At 37.0% G+C, this 26,300-nt stretch overlaps 1 protein-coding gene across 1 annotated transcript in view; it reads left to right on the forward strand.

Moving 5' to 3' along the window:
* eif3ha (eukaryotic translation initiation factor 3, subunit H, a) overlaps nt 1-25,638 on the forward strand; it is an 85,501-nt gene extending 59,863 nt beyond the window's left edge. The window contains exons 3-8 of the mRNA XM_052143301.1: nt 998-1,165; nt 8,264-8,363; nt 12,124-12,273; nt 18,041-18,161; nt 23,661-23,793; nt 25,393-25,638. Of these exons, the coding sequence (XP_051999261.1) occupies nt 998-1,165; nt 8,264-8,363; nt 12,124-12,273; nt 18,041-18,161; nt 23,661-23,793; nt 25,393-25,490 (770 nt within the window). The 3' untranslated portion in view covers nt 25,491-25,638. The remainder of the gene's footprint in view (nt 1-997; nt 1,166-8,263; nt 8,364-12,123; nt 12,274-18,040; nt 18,162-23,660; nt 23,794-25,392) is intronic.
* Nucleotides 25,639-26,300: the final 662 nt, after the last annotated feature.

Raw genomic sequence — 26,300 nt, forward strand, 5'->3', positions numbered from 1 at the left:
TCAGAAAAACAAGTGGTGAAAGTTGGCTTTTTCTAAAATGCACCCGGACTGCATCCAGTGATTTTCACACACATACTGGTCTTGTAAGCTTCTGAGTTTCTCGTACCGCTTCACAGTTTCTTTTCACCTTAAAAGTAGATCCTCGTCCGTTGGTTTGCATGACTCTTAACAAGTACCAATTAAGTAGAATTCAATAAGAACAAAAATATTACAAACATTACTAGTGCTACACTAGGCTTTGCTTTCAAAAGCGCAGACTGCATCGTATCTCATCCAACACCTTGATAACACAGCCACAGCACCCCCCAGTGGACTCAATTGTAACTGCAACATTTGAGAGAAATGTACAGGATTCAGTGCTGCTCACGGCAGGCAAGTCAGAAAAAAAAAATCACTTTGCAGTATTGTTTTTTACATTTTTTTTTATGTTCAACTAGCTGAGGCAGAACAAGTACTCGAATAGTCGATTACTTGTGCACATCCCTAAAATACAATTTCACATTTCTGTTTTTATGCTTATAATCGATATGTGGATGCATTTTATTTGGTCAATAAATGCATGATAGAATGTGCATTCGTATGTGTGAGATTACAATGGTTTGCAATGTGGTTCATCCAATCGGAATTGAGTCATTACTATCCATTTTATAATTAGATATTTAGCATTTCTTTGCAAATAATTAGATTTAGGTGAGGAATATAGAGTAGGATGGAGAAGACATGTCTAATCCACATGTTCCGAAGCCCCCTTATTTGTGTTATTCTTATCCATTTGGTGAAATGAATATGCGTTGGCATCTGGTCTTTTTCAGGGCTCTTGAGCTGAATCTCCCCAACCATCAAGTTTTTCCCAGCACCACACTCCTACACACTCTACCAGCTGCAAGCCTTTTCACTAATGAATGAATTTCAACTTTTCTGTGACCATTACAATCATTTCTCATGGAGTAAAAATATAAACTCACACACACGCTCTCTCTCTTTCTCTGTTTCTTAGTTCAATATCAGATGGAGATGATGAGGAGTCTTCGTCATGTAAACATCGATCATCTGCACGTCGGCTGGTATCAGTCCACATATTACGGCTCTTTTGTGAGTCGAGCCCTGCTGGATTCTCAGTTCAGCTACCAGCATGCCATTGAGGAGTCTGTCGTGCTTATTTATGGTGAGTCTAATTGAATAATTATCAGTAGAAATGCTTACAAGATTTGACTATTGCTTGGTTACTTTTACAACGTTTTTTTTTTTGTTAGTTTAGTTTGTTTAAAATAATTAGTCAAATAATTTTATTCACGTGATCTGACATATTTCTGAGTGAAACAGGATATTCATTGTGAAAAAATGTACAGCGAGACTTTATTTTATTAATTGGGAATTGACTGGATTATGAAAAGTTGGTGTTACCAGAATGGAGGTGGTTTGAGAGGAGGGGTTGAAAAATAAGAGGTATTGACGTCAGCCAAAAAAGAATGCTGTTTCATAGGCGGAGCAAGTTTATACAAGTTTAATAAAAGATTACGAAGACCAGTGTTTTACATTTGTAATAACATCCACCAGTAAATCAAGTACAATAAGACCTAAAGCATACATTCATTTTTTTTTATTTCACTTTGACTTTAGGAATCAGTTTTTCAATCATCACAACATTTCTAGAATTTAAGACTATTAAAACTAGTTTTGTAGATACGATTAAAGTTTTCAATCGCTGCTTTTAGTTTAATTTAGCTTGTTTTTCATTCACTTTTGTTCAGCGTAATTTTTTTTCAGTTGTTGGAAATTATTTATTTTTAATCATTCGTTTTTGTTCTTTTAAAACTGCACTACGTAACTGTACTCTCTAGTGACATCTGTGGTTGAATCTTAGAATTGCAAACAATTTGCGGAGGAAAAATAAATGTAAGTTGTTTCGGCACTGCTCTTCTGGCAGATGAATCATGAATTGAACTTCTTTGGACGTCATCTCAGTTTTTCACAATACCTGACATTTAACTGTAGAAAACATTTCTCTGTGTTAGGTCAGTTAGGAACTGATGCTCACACATGCTTTTTCAGTTCTGCCCACACACTTTCTATCAGATTGAGGTCAGGGCTTTGTGATGGCCAATACAATATCTTGACTTTGTCCTTAAGCCATTTTACCACACATTCAGAAGTTTGCTTGGGGTCATTGTCCATTTTGGAAAACCCATTTGCGGCCAAGCTTTAACTTACTGGCTGATATCTTGAAATGTTGCTTCAATATATCCACATAAATTTCCTTCCTCCATGATACCATCTAATTTGTGAAGTGAACCAGTCCCTCTTGCAGCAATGCACCCCCAAAACATGATGCTGCCACCCACAGACTTCATGTTTGGGATGGTATTCTTCCGTTTGCAAGCCTCACCCTTTTTCCTCCAGACTTAATGATGGTCATTATGGCCAAATAGTTACATTTTTGTTTAATCAAACCAGAATAAATTCCTCCAAAAATAATATCTTTGTCCCCATGTGCACTTGCAAACTGTAGTCTGGCTTTTTTATGGTGGTTTTGGAGCAGTGGCTTCTTCCTTGCCGAGTAGCCTTTAAGGATATGTCTTTATAGGACTTGTTTTACTGTGGATATAGATACTTGTCTACCTGATTCCTCCAGCATCTTCACAAGGTCCTTTGCTGTTGTTCTGGGATTGATTTGCACTTTTCGCACCAAACTACGTTAATCTCTAGGACGCATCCTAGAGATGAATGCATCTCCTTCCTGAGCGTTATGATGGCTATGTTGTCCCATGGTGTTTATACTTGCGTACTATTGTTTTACAAATGAATGTGGTACCTTCAGGTGTTTGTAAATTGCTCCCAAGGTCTTAAAATACATCCACAGGTACACCTCCAATAGAAGAAAGATAATTGCCGAATGGCTTTACATAAATGATAAGAATTTTCCAAGCTGCTAAAAGGCACAGTTAACTTGGTAAATATAAACTTCTGACCCCCTGGAATTGTGGTAGTCAATTAAAAGTGAAACAATCAGTCTGTAAACAACTGTTGGAAAAATTACTCATGTAATGCAAGATTAGATGTCCTAAACGACTTTACAAAAAACTAAATCTGTTTCTTTTTAAACTTCTAACTGTATGTATGTGCAATAACACAGTAAACTAAAAACATAAAATAAGGATACAATAATGGTTGGGATAAAACATACTTTATTAAACAAAAATAATATGCTTAATAATGCAATATAACAGTTAAAAGAATTCAATTTTAGATGTCATATTAGTAAACATGTCATAGTAACTTCCCCCGACAATGTAGATACATTGCAATCATTTATAACACGAGTAATGTTTGATTCATACAAGCATGATAAGCAATATTATGTTAGCTTAAACAATCCTACCAGACAACATAATATTGCTTATCATGCTTGTATGAATCAATATTATGTTAGCTTAAACAATCCTACCAGACAACATATCCAAGTATTAAAGCAGGTAAACAACTTCGGCAAATGGATAACAGATAAAAGTCCATCCAGACTGTTGCAATGTTGTCCGGAACTGTGTGACTGACTGAACTGTAGTTTCTTTTCTTTTTAACGGCTTCTCGCAAACTAAAACATGCATTACCACCAGCTGGTGGCTCTTTGATATTTTCACAGACATGACGTAATGACACAAGGATGTATGTCATAAGTCACCGATTTGGCACAAAATTTGACAGCTCAAAATACAAATAATTTTTATAGGCAATTTTTATAGGCAATTTTAGTGAATCGGGGTAAGGTAAGAACATTATTTTGAACCCTGGCTGTTTATGTACTCAATCAATAATGGCAATTTTTACCTAAAATCTAACACAGTGCACCTTTAAGCTCCGGGATATGGCTATAACCCAGCTTCTGTCTTAAAGTTATTTGAATAATTTACTGCAGAGTGGAATGGGTCATCACATATTTTCTTTAATCAGGTGTGTCTGCTGTTGAGGGACATTGTTAGTTTGAAGGCCATTCTCAGGAAGTCTAGAGTTTTCTTTGCCCATCATTCCACACATGACTTCACAGTCGAGACTGCCGCACTGTCATGCCATTCTTTATATTTAATCAATAATGCATACTGATATATTAAAGGCTAAATAAAAGTCTGCCAACATCTCTTTGCATAGTGTGAAAAGAATTCCATTTTAGATGCAGCTCTGGCCCTCATTGAGGATTTAGACCTATTTTCAGTGGAAAGCTGTTTTAATAACTATTTCCAATACATTAGTAGTCTCACATGACTTTAAAACTATAGCGTACACTTCTCAGAATTCTGGCTTTGTTTAATCCTAATGTTTATGTACCACATTATATCCTGTCGATTACCACAGACAATAATTAGAGATCGACCTATTTTGATTTTTAACAAAATATAGATTTTTGTTTTGTTTTATTACTGTTATTCCGAACCGATATTTCAATATTGCTTTATGCCTTTTTGCACAATGGCAACTATAAAAATTCATTAGACTACAACAATAAAAACATAATAGCCTATGCATATTTAATTAAAAGTAATATCATACATATAAAGGGGAAAAAAATGCATACCGCTGCATGCATAGACCAAATTTACATTAAAGTTAACATTGAAAGTAGCTTTACCTGTGACTACCGCTGTTTCGTACTGAACACACAGTAGTATATATACTGTTTAGACGCTTGGGTGCAATTCTTTACACCCACTATATATCAGTAGTTAAAAGAGAACCAATTAAGCAGAAATTTGTAAATATCAGTTAAAAAATTGGTAAAACTGATCATCAGTCTATCTGATAGCTCTCATATCATTGCTCAATCTAAATAAACAGGAAATGTAAAATTAAATATGCTCATTTGGAAGCTCAGTGGACAAATAAATCGTATGTAAATCATCGGAATATACTCCACATGCAAAATTAGCGCAAACAGAATATCGCAAATATAGTGCAAACATATTGTAAATTCAATATATTGCCCATGCCTACATCATACGTGATGTACATAACCCGAAAGCTGTGAAAACACTGCAATATTCCTTTAATAGGCCTTTAAACACAAAACCTTATCTTTTATTTGTGTCTATCAAATGCTCTGGTAAGAAAATGGCCTTCCTTGTCTACAGCTGGTCAAATCTTCGGCAAATGAAGGACGTTTTTAAAAGTACTCAGGACCCCCTCTACAGGCAGGATGTGAGTGACAGCACTGATAAGCCTTGTGTGAACACTTCCCAAGTCTTTTGACAACCCTCTGACAAGCACATTAATTCAATACAACTCTGTTACTAAAAGCAATGGTGAACTTTTGTGGCTTTCTCAGCTCGATTATGAAAACTGACAGCATTGGCAGTCCATGACTTCTTTCTTGAAGAGGGGGAAAAGGATTCGCTGCATGACCTCCTGGTCCTCGGACCTGAGATTGGTTATCCGCAGAGTGAATATAAATGTCTTGTAGGTGCAGAACAGAAGGACGAGGGAATGGTTGTTTTGTGATGTTTAACTCTGTGACCTTTTTGATATTGTAATAAGCCTTATTGTGCATTACAAATGAGCCATCAACTGCCTGAGCATTTTGGACTCCAAGGCTTTTTATTTTCAAAGATATTCTTATGAGGCATATCAGTTTTAGTGTTTGTAGAAGATGTAGAATTGTACCTCACTTGACAAAATGTTCCATGGTAGCAATAGGTTTTACAAAAATGCCAACTAGGTATAGGCATGAGTATTCTGATGTCCAAATCATGAACTTTTGGCTGATGATTGTTTAATTGATTTGATGATTAATTCATTAGTAGTGTAAGCTCAACACATTTACATTATTTACTGATATAGAACTTGGAACCATACAATACAGTGTTTGATTTCTTTTACAGCTTTATCAAATGTTGCACAAGGTTTACCAATGTATTTGTAGTTAGATTAAATGGTAACATATTTACAAATGCTTAAAATAATTATTTATTGTCTGCTTAAGTCCAATTTTCAGTCATGCTGTTTTTTTTTGTTTTTGGAACCCTCCAAACTAAATAATATATTGATATATTTGAGATTGTTGTTATTATTAATAAAAATAATAATGAAATATTGTAGAATACTAGAAAATATAGTGTAGTATATTCGCCTAATTATTCTGTCCAATCTCTTATAATTTTTTATATATATATATATATTAATTATACATTTTTAAACGGCTCAGTACTCATGTTTTAACTTGTGAAAAGTTCCGAAATCAATATTTGGTGGAATAACCCTGATTTTTCAATCAAAGCATTCATGCGTCTTGGCATGCTCTCTTACAGTCTTTCACATTGCTGACTTTATGTCACTCCTGGCATATTTTCAAGCAGCTCGGCTTTGTTTGATGGCTTGTGGCCATCCATCTTCCTCTTGATCACATTCCAGAGGTTTAAATGGGGTTCAGGTCCTGGAGATTGGGCTGGCCATGACAGGGTCTTGATCTTGTACTCCTCAATCCACACCTTGATTGACCTCGCTGTGTGGCATGGAGCATTGTCCTGCTGGAAAAAACAATCCATAGTTGGGAAACAATGTCAGAGCAGAAGGAAGCAAGTTTTCTTCCAGGATAACTTTGTATGTACCTTGATTCATGTGCCCTTCTCAAAGAGTAATCTGCCCAATTTCAGCCTTGCTGAAGCACCCCCAGATCATCACCAATCTTCGTCTCGATTCGTCTTTGTGAAGGATGCATAAATTAAGCCACGTACAAGGTTATCCTGGAAGAAAACTTGCTTGCTTCTGCTCTCATCATTTACTCACCCTCATGCCATCGTAGATGTATATATAATTTCCTTTCTTCAGCAGAAAAATATCTCCGCTCAGTAGGTCCTTTTATAATGCTAGTAGATGGTAACACAATTTTTGATACTCTAAAAAGCACAGACAATCAGCCATATGACTCCAGTGGTCAAATGAATGTAGGCATTTGAAAATGACATTTGAGATGGATTTGGAACCATCCTGCCAAGTTTGGTGTCTCTAGAACTTACGTTTTTTGCTCCCATATACGTTTATGGCAGAAAAATAATAATAAGAAAATCAGTACAAACACAATAGGGTTCCAGCACCTTTGGTGCTTGGACCCTTTATTATTATAATTTTTTAAATATCTTCTAAGTCCACTTTTTAGTCACCCTTTTTTTTTTTTATTATTCCAGCCCATGTTAAAATTAAGCAATATCACACGAGCAAGATTGAGATATGGCCCTTCATCAGTACTGCTGTGATTTGGCCGAGTGCCATAAGGTAATCACAGCAGTGCTGATTTAGGGCCATATAGCACGATTGCGAGTGTGAATCTGCCATTGCTGGTTCAAAAAGTAATGCAAAAATGTCATTTCAGAAATAGTATAACGGCTTGTGCTGTTTTTAACAAGTTATTGGATAAGTGTGTGTGTGAGAGAGAGAGAGAGACAGAGAGAGACAGAGAGAGAGAGAGCGATTACCTGTTGCCACTCACAAGCAGAGATGCTGTCAGCTTTCTGAAGGTCAGCTTTCTCAGTGGAATATAGACATCCAAGCATCTTCCCTCTTATTTCGGGGTAGCCGGTGAGCAAATGTTGTAATTCACTATAGATACAGCGATGTCCTCTGCCATTTTAAACAGTATGTATCCAATGTGGAAACTCAGAGCGCTGTTCTATGTAAACAATGACTAACGGATTCACATAACGTCACCAACTGGCTCATATTACACACAAAAATTATCTTTTGCCACCACCTGCTGGCTAACATATGTAATTTCAAAAGTAAAGACAGTAACTCCTAACACACATGCACTACACTTTAGTTTAGAACGGCATGAACACTAAGTGGAGTGATAGACACAGTGAAGCATCCGAGTGCTGATACTGTCACACCATCAGTGCTCATAGAACGTCTCATCCAGTCAGATTCGAGGACCAGAACTAATTGTGGTATATTATAAAATAATATGATTATTATGTTGAATGCATGTATAGAATAGCCACCTAATGCATTTGTCAGATTCATTACTTCCATGGAAATATCCACAAGTGTTTTTAAATATTGATCGCTGATTTAATGTAAATTTGCTTGTCGATTTTTCGGGAATTGACAAACTTTCGGTTAGATTGTGCTTGTATTTAACTGAACTTCGTGTGAACAGAGCTGGATTAAATACTACAACAGTATTTAGCTGCAGTCTGATAGAGGCCTACGTGTCCTTGTACTTTTGAGGCTACTATATGTAATACAACTTGCCTTTGCAACTTCTTTTTTCCCCCTGTAGATCCCATAAAGACAGCACAAGGCTCTCTGTGTCTCAAGGCCTACAGGTTAACCCCCAAATTAATGGAGATCTGTAAGGAGAAAGACTTCTCTCCGGAGGGGTAAGATACACCTTAACACCCAATAGTATCCATTGATGATGTGAGGAGCAGAATTCTTCCTAATGTGAAATGCATCATTACATTTCACAACTATTTCCAACTACAGTGTACACTGGTGTGCCATTACTTTATTTAAAGCATAAGAGAGACAAATCATGTATTAGTTATGATAGATAAAATATTAATAAATTCTCTAATCCAACGTAAAATTAACCTAGCATTAAAATTAGGTTGTTTTAAATGCATTACATTAAAGAAATTGATCAATAACCATATTGATAAAGCATTTGCAACATTTGGTCCCAAACAATCTATCACTTACTGAGTGATTCATTAATTAAGACCAAATATGTAACCCGGTTACCCATTGTGGTATATTTGTTTTGTCTATTTAAGGTTTATTGCTCAAATTACAAAATGACCTAAATCAGGGCTTTAAAACTAGTTCTGTCTTAAATTTTGTTAACTGGGTTCAACAGTGACAAACCTTTTATATAAATTGAGTAATAATTAAACATTTCAATTAAAAATAAGAATTTTTTAAATACTATATAATGTATGCTATAATATTATATTTATTAAAATATGTTTATATTTCAGGTTTACATTCAGCATTCACGCTCACAAAATAAAAATAATCCGTTACAGACACTTTATTTGTACACTATTTGTGTGCCTTATTCACTTCCTGTTTTTGTTGCTATTAATCTTTTCTAATGAGAAACTTCCCCAACACGCACAAAGAGAAATCCTTCCCTCTCTAAAGGAGCCTTTAGTGAGGGGATTTTATTTGTCTTGATGGGATGTCTTTGAAGCAGCAGACAGCACTGTCTGCCAAACAAACAAATGCACCAAGTTTACAACCTCCCTGGCTTCTCGGCTGATGGTAATTGCTTTTAAATTGCTGCTAGACATGCGTCTAATGGGAGAATGTATCAGCAAAGCAGTGACGTTTGAGCTTTCAGGAGGAAAAATTCAAACTGCCTACAGAAAGTCTTTGGCTCCATGCAGAGATTCATGGAAAGGGGGCTAAGACTCTAACCACAGAATTTTATTTTTATTTTTTTTAAGCCCCCAAAACATCTTTTCATCATGTATTTTAAGAGTAACATACCGGTTTAGAGTAACAATAACCTTAGTGCTAGACACTGATCTAATATGACTGACTTAATTTCTATCCAAATAAAAAAATTAAAGTCCACTGTCCCCCATTCATCCAACACCAACAAAAATAGCTGTACTATGTAGCCAAAATACTTTTTGGTTTTTATTTTGAGAGAGAAATTATTCATATTATACCATTAGAAAAACATTTTTATTTAAGTTTCACCCTTTTGTTAATTCTCAAAATTAACCCAATCATTCAGACACATGGTACATATTAAACGGTACCATCCACAATGGGGCAAAACTAAATAATTAGGCATAAAATCTGATAAAAGTAAGATCCTAAACACCTATTACAACCTATATTACAGAACTGCTTCTCTCTTTTGATGGCCTACTGAATGAAAGCAATTGAGTATGAAAAAAAATGTGCATGATGTTACATCATCTGTCTCATTTATAGCCTGGCACAGATAGCAAAACTACATTAAATACAAATAATTAGATATTATCGCCACATAACTCATGTCGAATTTAAAAGACCATTAATGTTACCGTTAGCTCGCTCACAACGTCTGTTACACTGTAACTTACAGGCAGCCTCACATAAAAACGTTCTGGTTTAAGCTTTGATTATGACTATATCGTAGTGATCTCTCTCTCTGTCTCTCAACACGAATTCATATAGTAGCCTATCTGCATGAATCTGTCCTTTAAGTTAGCTAGCAGTCTAAAGCCACAGAAGTAGATAATTTTAACCAAAATATTAGCTGCAAGTAGGCCTAAAGGCCGTTTCACACTGGACGCTGCAAGCGTAAGGCTCTAGTTAATTTTCAATTGGAGGCTAATTTTGCTAGCGACGCACAGATGCTGAGCAAGCAGTGCTCATGCACCCAAAATCCTGCCACTTTCATGTGCACGGCTCTTAACGGCAGGTGCCGTGAGATAAAAATATTTTATCTTTTTCTGATGAATGTGAGAAAGTGAATGCTTTATTCACAGCCAATCATACAAACTTTTAATTGAACAACTAATGATTAGATATAACTTCTGTATGAGCTATATACAAGGACATAGATTTGGCTTGAACATTGGGGGGACTAGAGTATGAAGAATTTACATGTTTCCATTGATCATGGTATACATTTTGGGGTGGGGGTTGTTTTTGCTGTTTTATTTTTATTTTATTTTTATCCCCTTTTCTACACAATTTGGAATGGCCAATTCCCACTACTAAGTAGTTCCTCATAGTGGCATGGTTACTCACCTTAATCTGGGTGGCGGAGGACAAGTCTCTGAGACAGTCAATCCATGTATCTTATCACGTGGCTCGTTGTGCATGACACTGAGGAGACTCGCAGCATGTGGAGACTCATGCTACTCTTCGCGATCCATGCACAATTTAACACGCCCCATTGAGAGCAGTGACCACAAGGAGGTTACACCATGTGACTCTAACCTCCCTAGCAACTGGGCAGTTTTGTTGCTTAGGAGACCTGGCTGGAGTCACTCAGCACGCCCTGGATTCGAACGCGCGACTACTGGGGTGGTAGTCAGCGTCAATAGTAGCTGAGCTACCCAGGCCAGGGGGGATTGTACTTGCTTGTTTTAATTATTGGGGGGGTTACATCTCCTCAACCCCCTTGAATCTATGCCCCTGACTATATACACAGTTGCCAGGGCACTTAATCAGGTGAGGTAAAATGGGTGCAGAATATTTCTCTCACATACATTGGAAGTCTGCTGCTGTTGCTATGCGTGTAGGTGACTGAGTTCTTGTTGATTGTAACTATGGCAACAGCTGCCCCTGAAATCGTGACACTAGCACCGCCTTGACTGCACATAAGGCTTCCTCTACTAGAGAAAGAGGCAGCCGCGCTGTGATTCCACTGCTTGCCATGTCCCGTGTGAAGCGGCCAGTCACGAGTGTGTGCAGCAGCAGCCTTCCCCAGGTCCAAGTGCCCGCAAGTTTAAGATGCGGTGGAACGGTTGGTGGAAAACCAAATCACTGAGAAAATATATTGACTGATATATTGATTTATTTGGGGGGCGCTAATGAATATTTTTGGGCTGGGCTAAATCCCCCCCTAAAATAGGCCTCCAGGGACTGAGATGTCGTAGGGATGCTTGCGGTTCAAGAATGTTTCTCCGTTTCTGTTCCTTTGGCCTGTTTTGACCTAGTCTAACGTAGCCTTGTCTCAGCCTTTCATGGCACACCTTCAGACTTTTCACTGATCGATGATCATCTGATGCATATTGAAAGCAAAAATGGCAAGGAGATTAAAATCACCAGTTCCAATCTTATTTTTAATGTATTAATTTTTGACTTTTCCAGGCCTGGAAATCTAATTTTTTAAATTCCCTAATATTTCCATGTTTTCATCACCATGGAGACCCTGAATCAGTGAACTAATCCAAGCATTCAAGAAACCTCATCTGACTACATTCAGTTTAAAAGAAAAGGGAAGCAATCATCTAGATGTCTTAATCTTGTAAAAATGTTTTCTGTACACACAGTCCCCAATTAATCAATGTTACCAGTAAAATGGCGCCATTCATTATTACATTGAAGGGCAAGATAATCAATGATGTTTCAAATGACAAATAGTGCTAAATGCACATGCAGTTAAAACCATTTTGTTTCATTTTGCAGGCTAAAGAAGGCCAACATCGGCTACGAGCACATGTTTGAGGAGGTCCCCATTGTCATCAAGAACTCTCATCTTATAAACGTTCTCATGTGGGACCTTCAGGAGAAGAGTACAGTGGCTGACAAACATGAGCTGCTCAATCTGTCAAGCAGGTCAGTATCACCCCGACCACCTCCGTGCCAATCATGCAAATTACAGCTGGAGTTCTATTGGGTCAGAATGTGGAAAAAGATTTGTAATTTGCTGATTCAACCTGTCAATTTGTGTCTTTTTAAGCCTCTCTTCCATGAGTCTGCTTAGCACAAGCATGTTGACAGAGGAAATACACGATGACATGCCCCAAAGGCACAGTTTAATCCTGACCCCTGAAATACGGCTTGCATGTAGCTTTAACTGAAAGCAATAGGAATATTGTCGTAAAACCAGCCTTCTGGGAGCAGAGACATTTTCTGAATGCAAAGCTGTGATTTTATGCCTGCATTTATTAAATCCTGTTGCTTACAGGCAACCAAATACATACTTAGGATATGGATGCATGCTTTGCTTCTAGCATATTATCTTGCCCTAGTAAAACTTAAAGCAGTGGTTTTCAACTGGTTCTGTATCAACCAGAGATGTTTTAATGTTGTTTTTTGATTTTTATAAAAAAATGTAAATGGTGAATGTTACATAAATGATGTAAGCCAAAATATTAAATGCAATGGATTGATCCATTTTTCATTATAGGCCTTAAGTAATCCATTATTGTGTAGAGGGAATTTAAAATGTCTACCACCTATTATTTTGGGGCAAAAGTACAGGTAAAAAAAAAATAACATTAGAAAAGGTGGTCATTTTATTTTTTACACAGAAAGAGATATGTAGGTCTATTACTGAAATCAGTTGTCTCCAGCACCCCTTGTTATATGCCAATGGTGTGAGTCCAAAAATGGAGTAAACTATTTTTGTGTTTTTCAAAAGTTTGAGACTTGATAACTCAAAGTATTAAAAGTAGCTTAAAATCCATTTAGATTCTGATTCAGATTCTGGATCATTTTTAAGGCCCTATATAGTTAAATCCCAGAGATATGGGGCTGTCAGTGTTGGCTGCAAGTGTACAATTTTAAATTTGGAAAATCAAATGTGGTTCACATGCTGTGAAGCTAATGTTTTGGTTTGAAGGACAAATAATGTTGAAACTAGAAATTATTCTTCATTTATGCACAATATCAAAATCTTGATTTTCAAGAGTCCAAAAAGATGCATTTAGCATTGTTTTTTCCCTGCTTTCTGTGACCCCATCAGAACAGATGTGAGACCCATATTTTGGATCACAACCCACCAGTTAGGGTTGGGCGATGTCCCCTAAATTGGCAGTTGACGATGTTGACAGTAAAACATTGCGATGGACGATGATATCGTCGGGGTATATAATTTCATATAATTTTCAAAAATTATATGACAAATTATAATTTCGTTATTTTACTAACCCAACTAATGACTCGTCGGCGCTTTATCAGTAGGTTGCACGACACGTGAAGCATTTTTTTATTTTTTTGATTTCAATTAAGAAGAGTTGTGCACTTTTTATTTTAATATATCTCTTTACATAAATACTATTTTCCACTTAAACTATAATTTCGTTATTTTACTATCCCAACTGACTCATCCGCGCTTTCCAATAGGTTGCACGTAACGGGGAAAAATATTTCTTCCACTTAAGAGTTGTGCACTTTTAAGCACTTTTTATTTTAATATATCTCTTTACATAGATATTTTTTTCTACTGAAAAACTATAATTTCGTTATTTTACTAGCCCAACTAATTAGTAGCCTACTCATCCGGGCTTTGTAATATATTGCACGTAAGAAAAAAAAAGCTTCCTTCCACGTAGAGTTGATACAATGGCGTTGGTGTTGGTTGCTAAAAAGGGTACTACTTCGCCTATATGGCAATTTTTTGGATTTAGACCTGTTGAGAGTGGACAGCCAAGGGACCCGTCCGAAGTTTTGTGCAAGATCTGCTCATGTGTGAGCCGCGCAAAAGATGGGCAGACGACCAATCTTCATGACCACTTGCGTGTGCGCCATCCAGCAGAATATGCCACCTTGCCTGCACGTGCTGGATATGTTGGTATTTCTGGCCAGAAACATCGAAATTTAAACATGGTCTATGGTGAAAGATATTAGACTTCTTTACGCAATCCTAAATAGCATATATGCATTAGTTATATTCTCAATTTAATTTACAGAGCAATCCCTGCAAAGTTTTTAGGTTAACTATAGAAGAGACTAGGATTAGTGAGTCACACTAGCAAGACTCGCAAAAGGGGGCGTGGCATCACGATGGTGGCTCTACATCGTGATGTTTGTCAGCCATCACGATGGACGATGATATCGTCCATCGGCACAACCCTACCACCAGTAGTGAACCGCTGACCTAAAATGTAATTATTTGGAGAGGTCGGTAAATCAGAAAGGGCTTATGACATGGCAGGACAGTGCCATTCTCCTGCAAATATTCTCTTTTTAATTTATTCAATCAATTCCACAGAATTTTATTACAGATTGAAACGAGACCATTTCGATGAACAGAAGTGTTCTTGAAAATGAGTCATTACAGTTGAACACTGTTATTTTTTTTAGTTATATGACAAGTAGCTTCAAGGACCATATTTAAGTTTTAAAGGGATGTACTATACAGTTGCCATATTTATTCTTTCTTTGTAGAAATCCACTTATATTAGTCAAGGTTTCTTGCACCAATAACTTGGCAAACGTTTTTCTCCTGTTTTAGTTTTACACAACCATTTTCATTATATTCACAGTGATTTTGCAAAGTATTGCAATTATTTTAATTTAAAAAAATTACCACAAATTTCATTTAGTTCAAATAATTTTCATGATTTACTTCAAATCAGTCCGATACAATGAATGGATTTTAAACTGATTCAATGATTTGTTTGCTTAATTACATTTTAGTAACAAAATATGTATATGTAAAATATAGCCATTTCAGTGCAAATACGTATATTGTGATGTATATCAAATATTGTCAATAGGGCGGGAAAACTGCAAAATCGCCCAGTCCTAGTCTATGTAGTTTTTCTCTTCTATTTCAAAAGTGCAGGGAAAGTCCTTTTTGCATGATACGTCCTCTTTAATGAACATTGTGACTGATAATTCAGCTTTTCTGACTATTCATCTCCAGCCGTCACAGCTGGTTAGGCCCTCCTGCGAATCAGACTAATTGATGGACTAAATACTTGGGATGTGAGCAGGTGTTGTAGACTTTAACACTTTATGAGCTGGCAAAATCTTTGCCATTTAGAATACTTATTTCATTTGTTATTCAGAGCATCCCGGGAGCTGGTGTGTTTAATAGGCCCTGCTGATGAGATCGCTCAGCGTGCACATAATGATAATGTATTCAGCGTGTAATTTGGGTGTTCCTGTGTACAGAGATGCCCTTTCCTTTCTTGGCAAATACCAATGTGTCAAAAGTGCAAATGTCATACCAAAAGCACAGACTGAAAGTATGTAATGATGAATGTTAAAGTGTCATCTTTAGTAGGAGGATGTGACCCAATTCTATAATGGATGGTCTGTCCCTCCAGAATATTTCCTGAAAAGGCCTGGAAATGGGAAATAATTTGTTTTACCTTATTAATAAAGATGAAGCATTTCTGAAATTTGCCGATTTGGAATATAAGAATAACATCCGTTCCGTAACCTAGTGAGCTGTCTTGATGTGTACTGCATACACAGGCATTTGCCTTCTAAGGGGCCATTGAAACAGAAATGTATTCAGTCTACAACATTTTTTAATAGTTAGTATATGTGTCAGAAAGGCACTTTTGGGCCGTTGTCGCATCACACCGTTTTGAACGTTTAGATGCTGTCTCTCGAATCCCCTGTAGTCTGTTCCATTCTACTCAATCTACTTTTAGATCTACGTTCAAATTTTTTTTAGGAATGCTCAGTTCCCAATGCACTCCCAAGTCCTCGTGGTGGCGTAGTGAGTGACCAATCCGGGTGGCGGAGGACTAATCTCAGTTGCCTCCGCGCCTGAGACCGTCAATCCGCGCATCTTATCACATGGCTTGTTGAGTGTGTTAATGCGGAGACATAACGCGTATGGAGGCTTCACGCTATTCTCCACGGCATCCACGCACAACTCGCCACACGCCCCACCGAGAGCGAACCACATTATAGCGACCATGAGGAGGTTACCCCAAGTGACTCTACCCTTCCTAGCAACCGGGCCAATTTTGTTGCTTAGGTGTCACTCAGCATGCCCTGGTTTCCAACTCACGACTCCAGGGGTGGTAGTCTGTGTCTGTACTCTCTGAGCTACCCAGGCCACCCCTGTCTAACTGTTTTTAACACAATTGTGTATCCTGTGTGAACACCTTAAGGTGATGTTTAGACTGAACGCATTCTTACGCTAAAAAAAGGAAGTAGTGCAACAAGTAGAACAGAACACAGGTGTCTCGATGTAAATATTATTAAAGTGTGATGAGACTCACGCCGCGCATGCAAGCCAATCAGCTATTTAGCCCTTTTTGGTGAATCGCACCTGCAAAATCCAAAAATGTTATTTTGCAGGTTTAATTTATTTTTGGAATAATTAAATTTTTAACCCCACAGTGTGGGTTTATGTTTTCTCTTTAAATCGTTTAATGTAATTTTGAAAGTGACGATGGTTTAAGCAGTGTTCCTGTATGCTGGGTTGGAAATCTCAAGGATTAATAGTGGTGTTTTCCTTATTACATGACGTGTTCTGAAAGCAAAAAGTAACTAATTGAACACTGAATGTAGGCTGTCACCTGTGCAGCCTGACTGAAGCAAAGCGGACACGTTTACTTGCGCAATTAACCAAAAGTGCTACCGGCTCGTGATGCGCAGATGGCTTGCATGCACCACACGAGTCTATTGCATATACTGCAGTCTCGTCACATTTAACTTTTTGTTTAGCCTCCCATTCAGCTCATGAAAAAACGCTGCGTGATCATGAGGAAGGATTACATCAAGATGTAGATTGGAATGCAGTTGCAGAATTTCATATGAACAAAATAGTCTACTCTCGTCATTGCTGGCGTGCCAGTGATTACTACCCCCAGCATTGGCACGCGTGCCATGGGTTGCCGACCCCTGGTCTACGCTAATACGTTTACGTTGAATACTGATTTTACTAAGTTTATGCCTCTCAATCCACAATGTCACACAGCATTTTCCTCCACCATAAATGGAGACATTCTAAAACACACTAGTACCACATATTTTGGGAAAAGATGACGTTAGGAAACTGAAAACGGAGGTTTCAAACTTAAATGGACGTGGCCTCTCACTAATGTTTTTGTTTGAAAATGCATACATTTTGCACTCATCCACACTGAAATGGTGTTTTCCTCCACCAAATGATGCTTCCTTGGGCCACATTCACACTAATCCGCTTTTCCTAACGTTTTCGGTCGAGGAAAACATTGTTTGAGTGTGGATGAGAGGCATAAATATAGCGAAATGTATACGTTTTCAAATCAAAATCTATTAAGTGTGCACATGGCCTTAAAATTTGGCCAAAAGAAGGCATCATGAAAGGCAGTATGCTCATACATTTTAGAGCAGCATTTGCTTTGGAAATATACCTTAAAATGCTGCCTACATAGGGGGCTCATGGCTTTGGAACTGAATCGGTATGTTAGTAGATCAAAAAAGGTTTAAGATATTTTGTGGCCCTCAAAAATTGCCACATGCTAAAATCAGAAGTCTCCCTGAACCATGTAAATTCGGCGCAGATAGTCGCCCTTATCGACTTGATCATAATTCTGTCATCTTGGATTTTTAATTGAGGAGAACAGCGTTGAGAAATTATGCAATAATGTGCAGCCAACCGTTTATTACACAACTTTGACTAAACTTTTTCAATCTGTTGCCATAGTAACCACCTGAAAAAAAACCTTCAACTGTTGATGGATCGCGTGGATGACATGAGCCAAGAAATTGTGAAGTACAATACGTTCTCCCGCAACCTCAGCAAGCAACAGCAGCAGAAGCAGCAGGTATATCACTTTTTGTTATGTTCAAATATTAATTTGTATTTATTAAACAATAACAAATTGTCAGTTTTTCATTTTAAAAGTTGGTGCATGCACTAATTTATGCCATGGAACATGTCTTGCTTAGTAATATTGATGTCCCTTTGTGCCTGAGATACAACCGGCCAATAGATGCTTATTTAAAGTTGAGGCAGGCTGTCTTGTTTAAAACCCCAAAATTCAAAAATTCCCTTAATTTTCAGGTTTTTGCTCTGTGGCATTTTGTAAACATGAGTTATAAGATCCACCTGAAAATAGCACATCACAAACAAGAAAGAAGTGCATGAAAGGGCATAGAAAGGCTCTGATTTCATTTGGCTGGCTTGGGTGCACATTAGTTTGGTCCTATTCTTGTTGTCTGTTCATCTAAGGTTGTAGTGTCAAAAGAAATCAGCAATAGCCCTCAGTATCTAACTTACAGATGTCAATTAAGGAAAGAGAAGATGCAGATGCTCAATGGAAAATGTTAATTGATGAATAAGTTCATGCATAAAACTCTAAATGGCACAAGCAGTTTTGTTATCTGTTAACCAGTTAGTTTGCTCACATGTGATGTGTCAAGCCAATCGGCTCACATGGTCTAAGCTGATCGACTTACTCTCTTTGCCTAACATTTTAAATTTGCTCGGTTTGCAAGCCTGTTTAACTGCAGTGATCTGCAAGAGTTTTCTCAAAAAATGCTATTTGCTCAGGTGGTTACTGGGGTTTTTCTTCCATCTCCTTGCACAGTAAGGTATGCTTTTGGCCATGACACATAGAAGCAAACTTTTATCAAGGTAAGCCATAGCCAAATCAGGCACTGGCCCACAGTTTAAATAAATCCACACATAGCAAGGCTAAGTCATTAGTTCAATAAGATGGGCTTTCCAGGTCCAGAAACACATGAGTCAGATCACTGGCTGTTTAAGCCTTACAGCTTAGCAGGACCAGTAGGGGTGAGTAAAAACATTGATTTTGTAATGCACCGCCATCTTCATTTGATCTCTATATCGATTATTAGATCCCAAGATCAATGTTTTTTCTATGCGCTACCGCTCTACTACAATGCGAGGAAATCACTTGCATTTGCAACCAAATGTTGCACGCTATGTGACTAAAATATATATATATATTTGGCAACTGGCTGGTAAATGTTCAGATTTCACTCACCAGTAGTTGTGGAGTATTCAGTAGCGAGATCCACTGCGTGTTTAGAGTAAAATTTGTTCCGTGTAATACATATCCAAAAATGACATCCACACAAATTTATACATGCATCCATTTATACATACACAACATTTCTCATTAAATAATGTATTTTTTTTAATACCCTTTCTGTTCTTTACAGTCAGTTGTTGATTAAAAAAAAAAACAGCAAAAAATAAAAATTTACGGATTAGAGGAAGTCGTTCGACTCATTAACGTGCTAATTTACAGACTATCTTTTACAGAAATTTGGTTAGTAAACAAAATAAAATTTAAAGAAATGTCAACAAAACAAAGCAACCCTTTTTTTATTTGTTATTAAGGTTACTTTCACTTATTCAATTATGAATAATTTTATTTAATTTTACTTCTATCGAAATGTAGTCACAGCAGTTTGCCTGAAAGAATAGAGTTCTAATGTCTTATGCGCAATTAACTCGTGGTCAGGTGCAGGTGTAAATTGTTCATACCCACTAACTTTAATGAATGTAACTGTTTACTTAAATGGTTTTGCGAACTATTTGCACAAAGTAGTGCTGCTCGTGTTTCATGAATGAGGCCCATTGAATGTATACAGTAAATGGGGACCATCAAGCCCCAACAAAGGCAAACAAGAACCATAAAAGTACCATAAAGTAGTCCATACAACCGTACGATTTGGGAAAGGGCCAAGACTTGTTAGTGTTCGCCTCCGCTTTAGCTCTTAAATCTCATTTGTGTTCATTTGTTTAAAAATGGCACACGAAGACACGTCCTGCCAGGTTTGATGGCAATGACCGCAAACACCGTTTAGGATTTTTTTATTATTTTTTTATCCGATTACGAAGTAATTAGTTATTGTAATATGCAATAAGTGTAATGTGCAATGCATTACGGTTACTGACTTTCAATTAAGTTAATTACTTGTATATACGTTAGTAGTTGCACATATTTCTTTAACATAATTTATGTAGAATAGAATATATTTGCATTTCTCGGACAGCTGAAGAGACCCATGATGAGCGACCATGAACGATTGGAAAAACTGACAAGGGAAAAACAACTTTCTGTGTTTTAGAAAGTAACTTAAAAGTGAAGTGTTTAGTAATAGGATTACTTTTCCTAAGAAGTAATCAGTAAAGTAATCTGATTGCAATTTTAGAAAATGAATAATGTAGTGATTACTTTGGAGAAACTTACCCAACAATGATCAAGGGGCATTATGGGGACCCTGATTAAGGTGCCCCCACCAATCCTCCCCACCCCCCTCCAATATTAGAATATTAGCACTTTCTGATTGACAGGAAGTTTTAGCCTTTCAAAATAAATTTAATGAATGCTTTTAACAGCACTACAAATGAGGCCAGACCCCAGCAGCCCTGGCAATATCAGGTCGCCACAACGGCTCCTATATCAACCATGCTGAAATCTGCCGTAATTACTCATGTCATCGATCATATCCTTCCCTTCTCCACCTTCACACAGCGCTGCGTGCGTCAGTCCCCATGTGGACCATATAAACCAAATGACCTGCATCCATCACCATTTAATATCAAAGAAAATTGCCGCTGTGTTGGCTGTTTGCAATCCTAAATCATATGCCTAATTTCAACAAAAATGGCCGGTATCCTCAACGGTGACATTAGTCGCACCAACTAAAATAGGATATAAATTTCACTTCCTTTTTTCCAGGAGTATACCATATTTTAAAACTTTATATATGCACCTTAGAAATTACAGGGTTTTTAAAAACTAGAGCAAATGTGAATGTGAAATGTCTGTTTTGCCCCCAAATGTTTTCGAACACTTTTAAAGGTTGTTCATGCAGAAATGTTGTTCATGCTGTTGTTTCAAATCCTCCGTTAAAAATAAATAATAATAATAATTTTGAACTACATGAAAGTAAATACATAATGACAAAATTAGCATTTCTGTGTGCGCTCTGCCTTGAAATCTCACTTAAAAATATCTGAATGTCATTGCATTAGATAAACTATCAGACTCAAGTGGCATCTACAAAAAATAATGCTATACAAACATATCATGGAAAGCGATGGCCAATATGACCTATAAATGCATCTGTATTCATGCAGCATGAATTGCAGCTACAATGACACCTGATCTCACCAGCCATGTTTCTGTTTTATTCATCTAGAATTGGAATATCTTTCTTTCTATTACGAGTCTCTAGTTCACTCTGTATCTCACCCTTTTGGAAACCGTATCTCCTGTTGATGTCGACCAGGTCACTGAGTACCTCCATGAAATGTTGACTGTTTCTAGAGTTTATTTGTATTTTTTTTTTTGCCTTGTTTGGCTCACAATTTTTTTCCTTTTCTGCTTCCTCCTGTCAGAGGTGTAAAGTACTTGTAAATGTACAGCCATGGCCAAAAGTATTGGCAGTGACAGAAATGTTGTGTTTTGCAAAGTTTGCTGCTTCAGTATATGTAGATTATTGTTTCACATGTTTCTATGGTATACTGGAAAACAATAAGCGTTTCTTGAGTTTTAAAGGCTTTTATTGGCAAAAACATTCAATATATGCAAAGAGTCAATATTTACAGTGTTGACCCTTGTTCTTCATAACCTCTGCAATTCCCTCTGGCATGCTGGATATTAGCTTCTGGGCCAAATCCCGACTGATGGCGATCCATTCTTGCCTTATTAGTGCTCGGATTTGATCACAATTTGTGGGCTTCTGCTTGTCCACTCGCCTTTTGAGGATTGACCACAGGTTCTCTATGGGATTAAGATCCGGGGAGTTACCTGGCGACAGATCCAAAATTTCAATGTAATGATCTCCGAGCCACTTCATTATCACTCTTGCCTTGTGACATGGTGCTCCATCATGCTGTAAAATGCCCGGATCATCACCAAATTGCTCCTGGATCATTGGAAGAAGTTTGTCTTGCAGGATGTTTTGCCACCATTCTTTATTCATGGCAGTGATATTGGGCAGAATTGTGAGAGTGCCCACTCCCTGTGATGAAAAGCAACCCCACAACTGGATGGTCTCAGGATGCTTCACTGTTGGCACGATACAGGACTCATGGTGGCATTCACCTTTTCTTCTCCGGACTATCGATTTTCCAGATGCCCTAAACAGTCGAAAGAGGATTCATCAGGGAAAATAACTGCAAAATAAGCAGTTGAACCTCTTTCCTTGAAGTTCTTGATGATCCGGTAAATGGTTCTTTCAGGTGCAATATTCTTTGCAGCAATTTCCTTGCATGTGAGGCCATCTTGATGCAAAGCAATGATGGCTGCACGTCTTTCTTTAGAGGTAACCATTGCTAACAAGAACACAATGATTGGAAGCACTTCTTCCCTACTTTTATTGCAATCAGTCTGCTCTTATAATCCGAATGATAGAACATTTCCCCTGACTAGTACTCGTTCACACTTTCCCAGGTGCTGCTGATATGATTAGTGAAATGTTAGCTGGTCATTTTGTGCCAGGGCCAAAAAACAGTGAAATTTGTGTTTTTGTGATTTAAACTGCATCTGATCACTCTGCACAATAATCTAGAAACAATGTGATTCAACACCACAACAACTGAAGCAGAAAACTTTGCGAAACACAAAATTTATGTCACTGCCAATAATTTTGGTAACAGCTGTATATAAAATAGAGTAATTTTTAAATGGTTAACTCACCCAAAAAATTTAAACTGTTATAATTTGTCACCCTAATTATGTTGTTTTAAACCTGCATTACTTTTTCTTTCCATGGAACACAAAATTAGATGTTGGGCAGAATCTCCGTCACTTTTATTGCATCTTATTCCATACAATAAAAGTGAATGGTGACGGAGGCTGTACGTTCCTAAAATTCTACCTTGCATTTAGTTACATTAAGTAATTGATGACAAAATTGTCATTTTTGACTCCACTAACCCCTGACAGGTATAGTTCACCCAAAAATAAAAAAAATCGCTCAACATTCACTCACCCTTATGCCATCCCTGATGTGACTTTTTTTCTTCTGCTGAACATTTCCTTCCCATTTCTTTAACTTTTGAATAAAATATTGACACAGGATTGGTATTAACAGGTATATTTCATCCAAAAATGTAAATGATGTAATTTAATCCTCATGTAAACCTGTATGACTTTCTTTGTGAATTTCAAAAGCAGAATGTTACCCTCAATCAACATTCACTTTCATTGTATTTTTCCCCCAGAGGCTGTAATCTGCCAAACATTACTTTTTACTTTACCGTCTCCACGTTTTTGCATTGATACTTTGAGTTATAATTTGACAGTACCTATACTAAAGTATCATTTCTCTGTCTGCAGTACCTTCAAAGGAGACAGCAGGAGAACGCACAGCGGCAGAGTCGCGGAGAGCCGCCATTACCAGAAGAAGACATCACCAAGATGTTCAAACCCCCACAGCCCCCTCCCCGCATGGACTCGCTCCTCATCGCAGGTACCCAAAGGGTCAACAGCTACTATTCGACCCCTGTTAAACACATTTTATGGTCTTTCTGCTCATTCTGCAGAATATATGATGTTTATGGTCCTTTGTCTGAAAGAATTGATCCATAAATGGACTAATTCAGCAATGATTGGATCTGCCTTAACTGCAGGTCTTAAATCTTAACACTGTGTCCTTTTCTCCAGTAATATTCCGATTGGAATGTTCATTAGACTTGCCCACTTTTATCTGACAGCCGTCATCTCTGAATCATTTGATTAAATACTAGCAGTTTAAATAGATTAAATTAATCGAAGTTAATCTCTATATTTTGGCATTAATGTGATTAATTTTTGACATCTGATGTTTGCCTGTCTTTTTTTTTTTTTTAATGAAGTTTTACTTCAGTTCTTCTTTTAAGGACTAAAACATTTTTTTCTGTTTGTCCACCGCTGCCTTTTATTTACAGACTCTTTACAATTAGTTACGATTAGGGGTGTGTGATATAAGCAAACATTTCAGTATTTTGAAATTCTTGTTTGATAAAAATCACATCTTTGCCATTTTTATGGAAAGTGATTCAAAAACTTCAGAAAAAAATATTAAAAATGTCCTAGTGATTGTCACCAGAGGTTGTGTTAACCAGGAATTTTTTTGTTTTTTGCAGAATTTTTTCGACATTGACGTCTAATTCCAAAATTGGCAAGCAAATAACCAAGTGTAAAAGTAACAAATGATGGATAAAATAATAAAATAGTTGTAGAAATTTTTTATTTTTTTTTGTAGCATAAACCCTGATTGGAAAGCACATTCCCTACCATGCGGCGACATCTTGCATAACTCAAAATCAGAGTTAATTTGATCCTTTTTTTTTGTTTTTGTGATTTTGTCTTTTGGCAAAAATTTCTTTTTAAATCAATATTTCATCATGTCATATTCATTTTAGTCTGTTGTACTGGCTTATAATGCTGAACAAAAATACAATTTTATTTGTTGATAAGGTCCAAAATGAGACAAACTGACCAAACATCAAACATTTAGAAAAGAGCATAAACCGATATTATAACTGTCCTTGTGTTAACCTGAGCTCCTGAAATAGTGTAAAAATGCATACACTATAGTATTAGCTACTTTTTATAAGTTACTGCATAGTTGCATATTTTCATCAACAATGTTTAATTAGTTTATCAAAATGCATTTATTTAGTCATCTTTGTTATCGTTGACAGTCAATAATCATTTTCATCAGTAATTTTGTTGATGAGATTAACGCTGCCCACAGTGGAAATTTGAAAATTTCTACCAGTATTTTGATTTAACGGTATATCACTCACCCCTAGTTACGAACATGTTTTATTCATAAGTGAGCGACAACATCCAAAATTGAACTTTTGCCACACCTGCCAATGGCGAATGCCCTACTCTGTAAAAACACACTGAAACAGTTTATCCCATTTTCTCACTGTTTTCTTTGAATCAAAGTAAGCATATTTGACAATGTGTAGTTATGGCATTTGTCTTTGCTTGGCAAAGTTGACAACACTTGACAACTTGTTAAATAAGCTATCAATTGTTCTCGTTATATATAATTTTTTTGTTTCTTTTTCAAAAGGACAAATCAACAACTACTGTCAGAACATTAAGGAGTTCACGTCACAGAATCTCGGCAAACTGTTCATGGCCGAAGCTTTGCAGGAACACAGCAGCTAGAGCGATTGTCAAGAGGGACCAGGCGAAGATACGACCAAAACATCTGCCTTTTTCATCTTTAAAGAGCAAAAGAAAATGTTAAATATGAGCTATGGGGAATTTTGTAATTCGGAGTTTGACGTGGCCAATAAAAACTAATGCATCACTATTTGCTGGTCTTGTTTATCAGTTCTCTTTGGTTTTTATTCATTACCCATGTTGCAGCATATCTGCAAGGGAGTCCCCACTGTTTGATTACCGTGATTTTCATAGACCGAAAACTCGCAGAGCTCAAAATGAAATTGTAATTGTTCTGGTTTTTAAATTGAACTGCCTGCAAAGCAGCACTGAATTGATATTCCTTTTCAGTTAGGGATTTTTAAGCTTTTAAGTTCTGCAATTAATTCAGCCCAAACCACTTAACGCACTGCCTCGATTCAAACTTATTATTATTATTACTTTGTAGATACCCTGCTGAAAGAAATGCACGCACACAAATAGCTTAGTCTTGTTTGTTTGCTGGTGTAAGCTGGTCTGATTTGCATGTTTAAGAGTGACTTTGGGAACTTGGCAGACTGGCAGACCACCTCAGTCAAGCAAACCACCTTTGACTGATTTAAGCTGTTTTTAATGTTTTTTGCTGCCTTGCATGCACTGCTGCTTCCTTCAGGAAAATTCTAATGTATTTTCACTTTTATAACCTCCACGCACAGACTTGTAGATCTCTAATGCCTTCATACTGGATCTGTGTACTAAATGACTAGTTTGGGGTCAGTCAGATCAGCTTTAATCACAAATGTGCTCTTTGAACGGCGTACATCAGTGCAGTTA

Source organism: Xyrauchen texanus, chromosome 15, assembly GCF_025860055.1.
Source record: "Xyrauchen texanus isolate HMW12.3.18 chromosome 15, RBS_HiC_50CHRs, whole genome shotgun sequence".
In the NCBI taxonomy this organism is placed as follows: Eukaryota; Metazoa; Chordata; class Actinopteri; order Cypriniformes; family Catostomidae; genus Xyrauchen; species Xyrauchen texanus.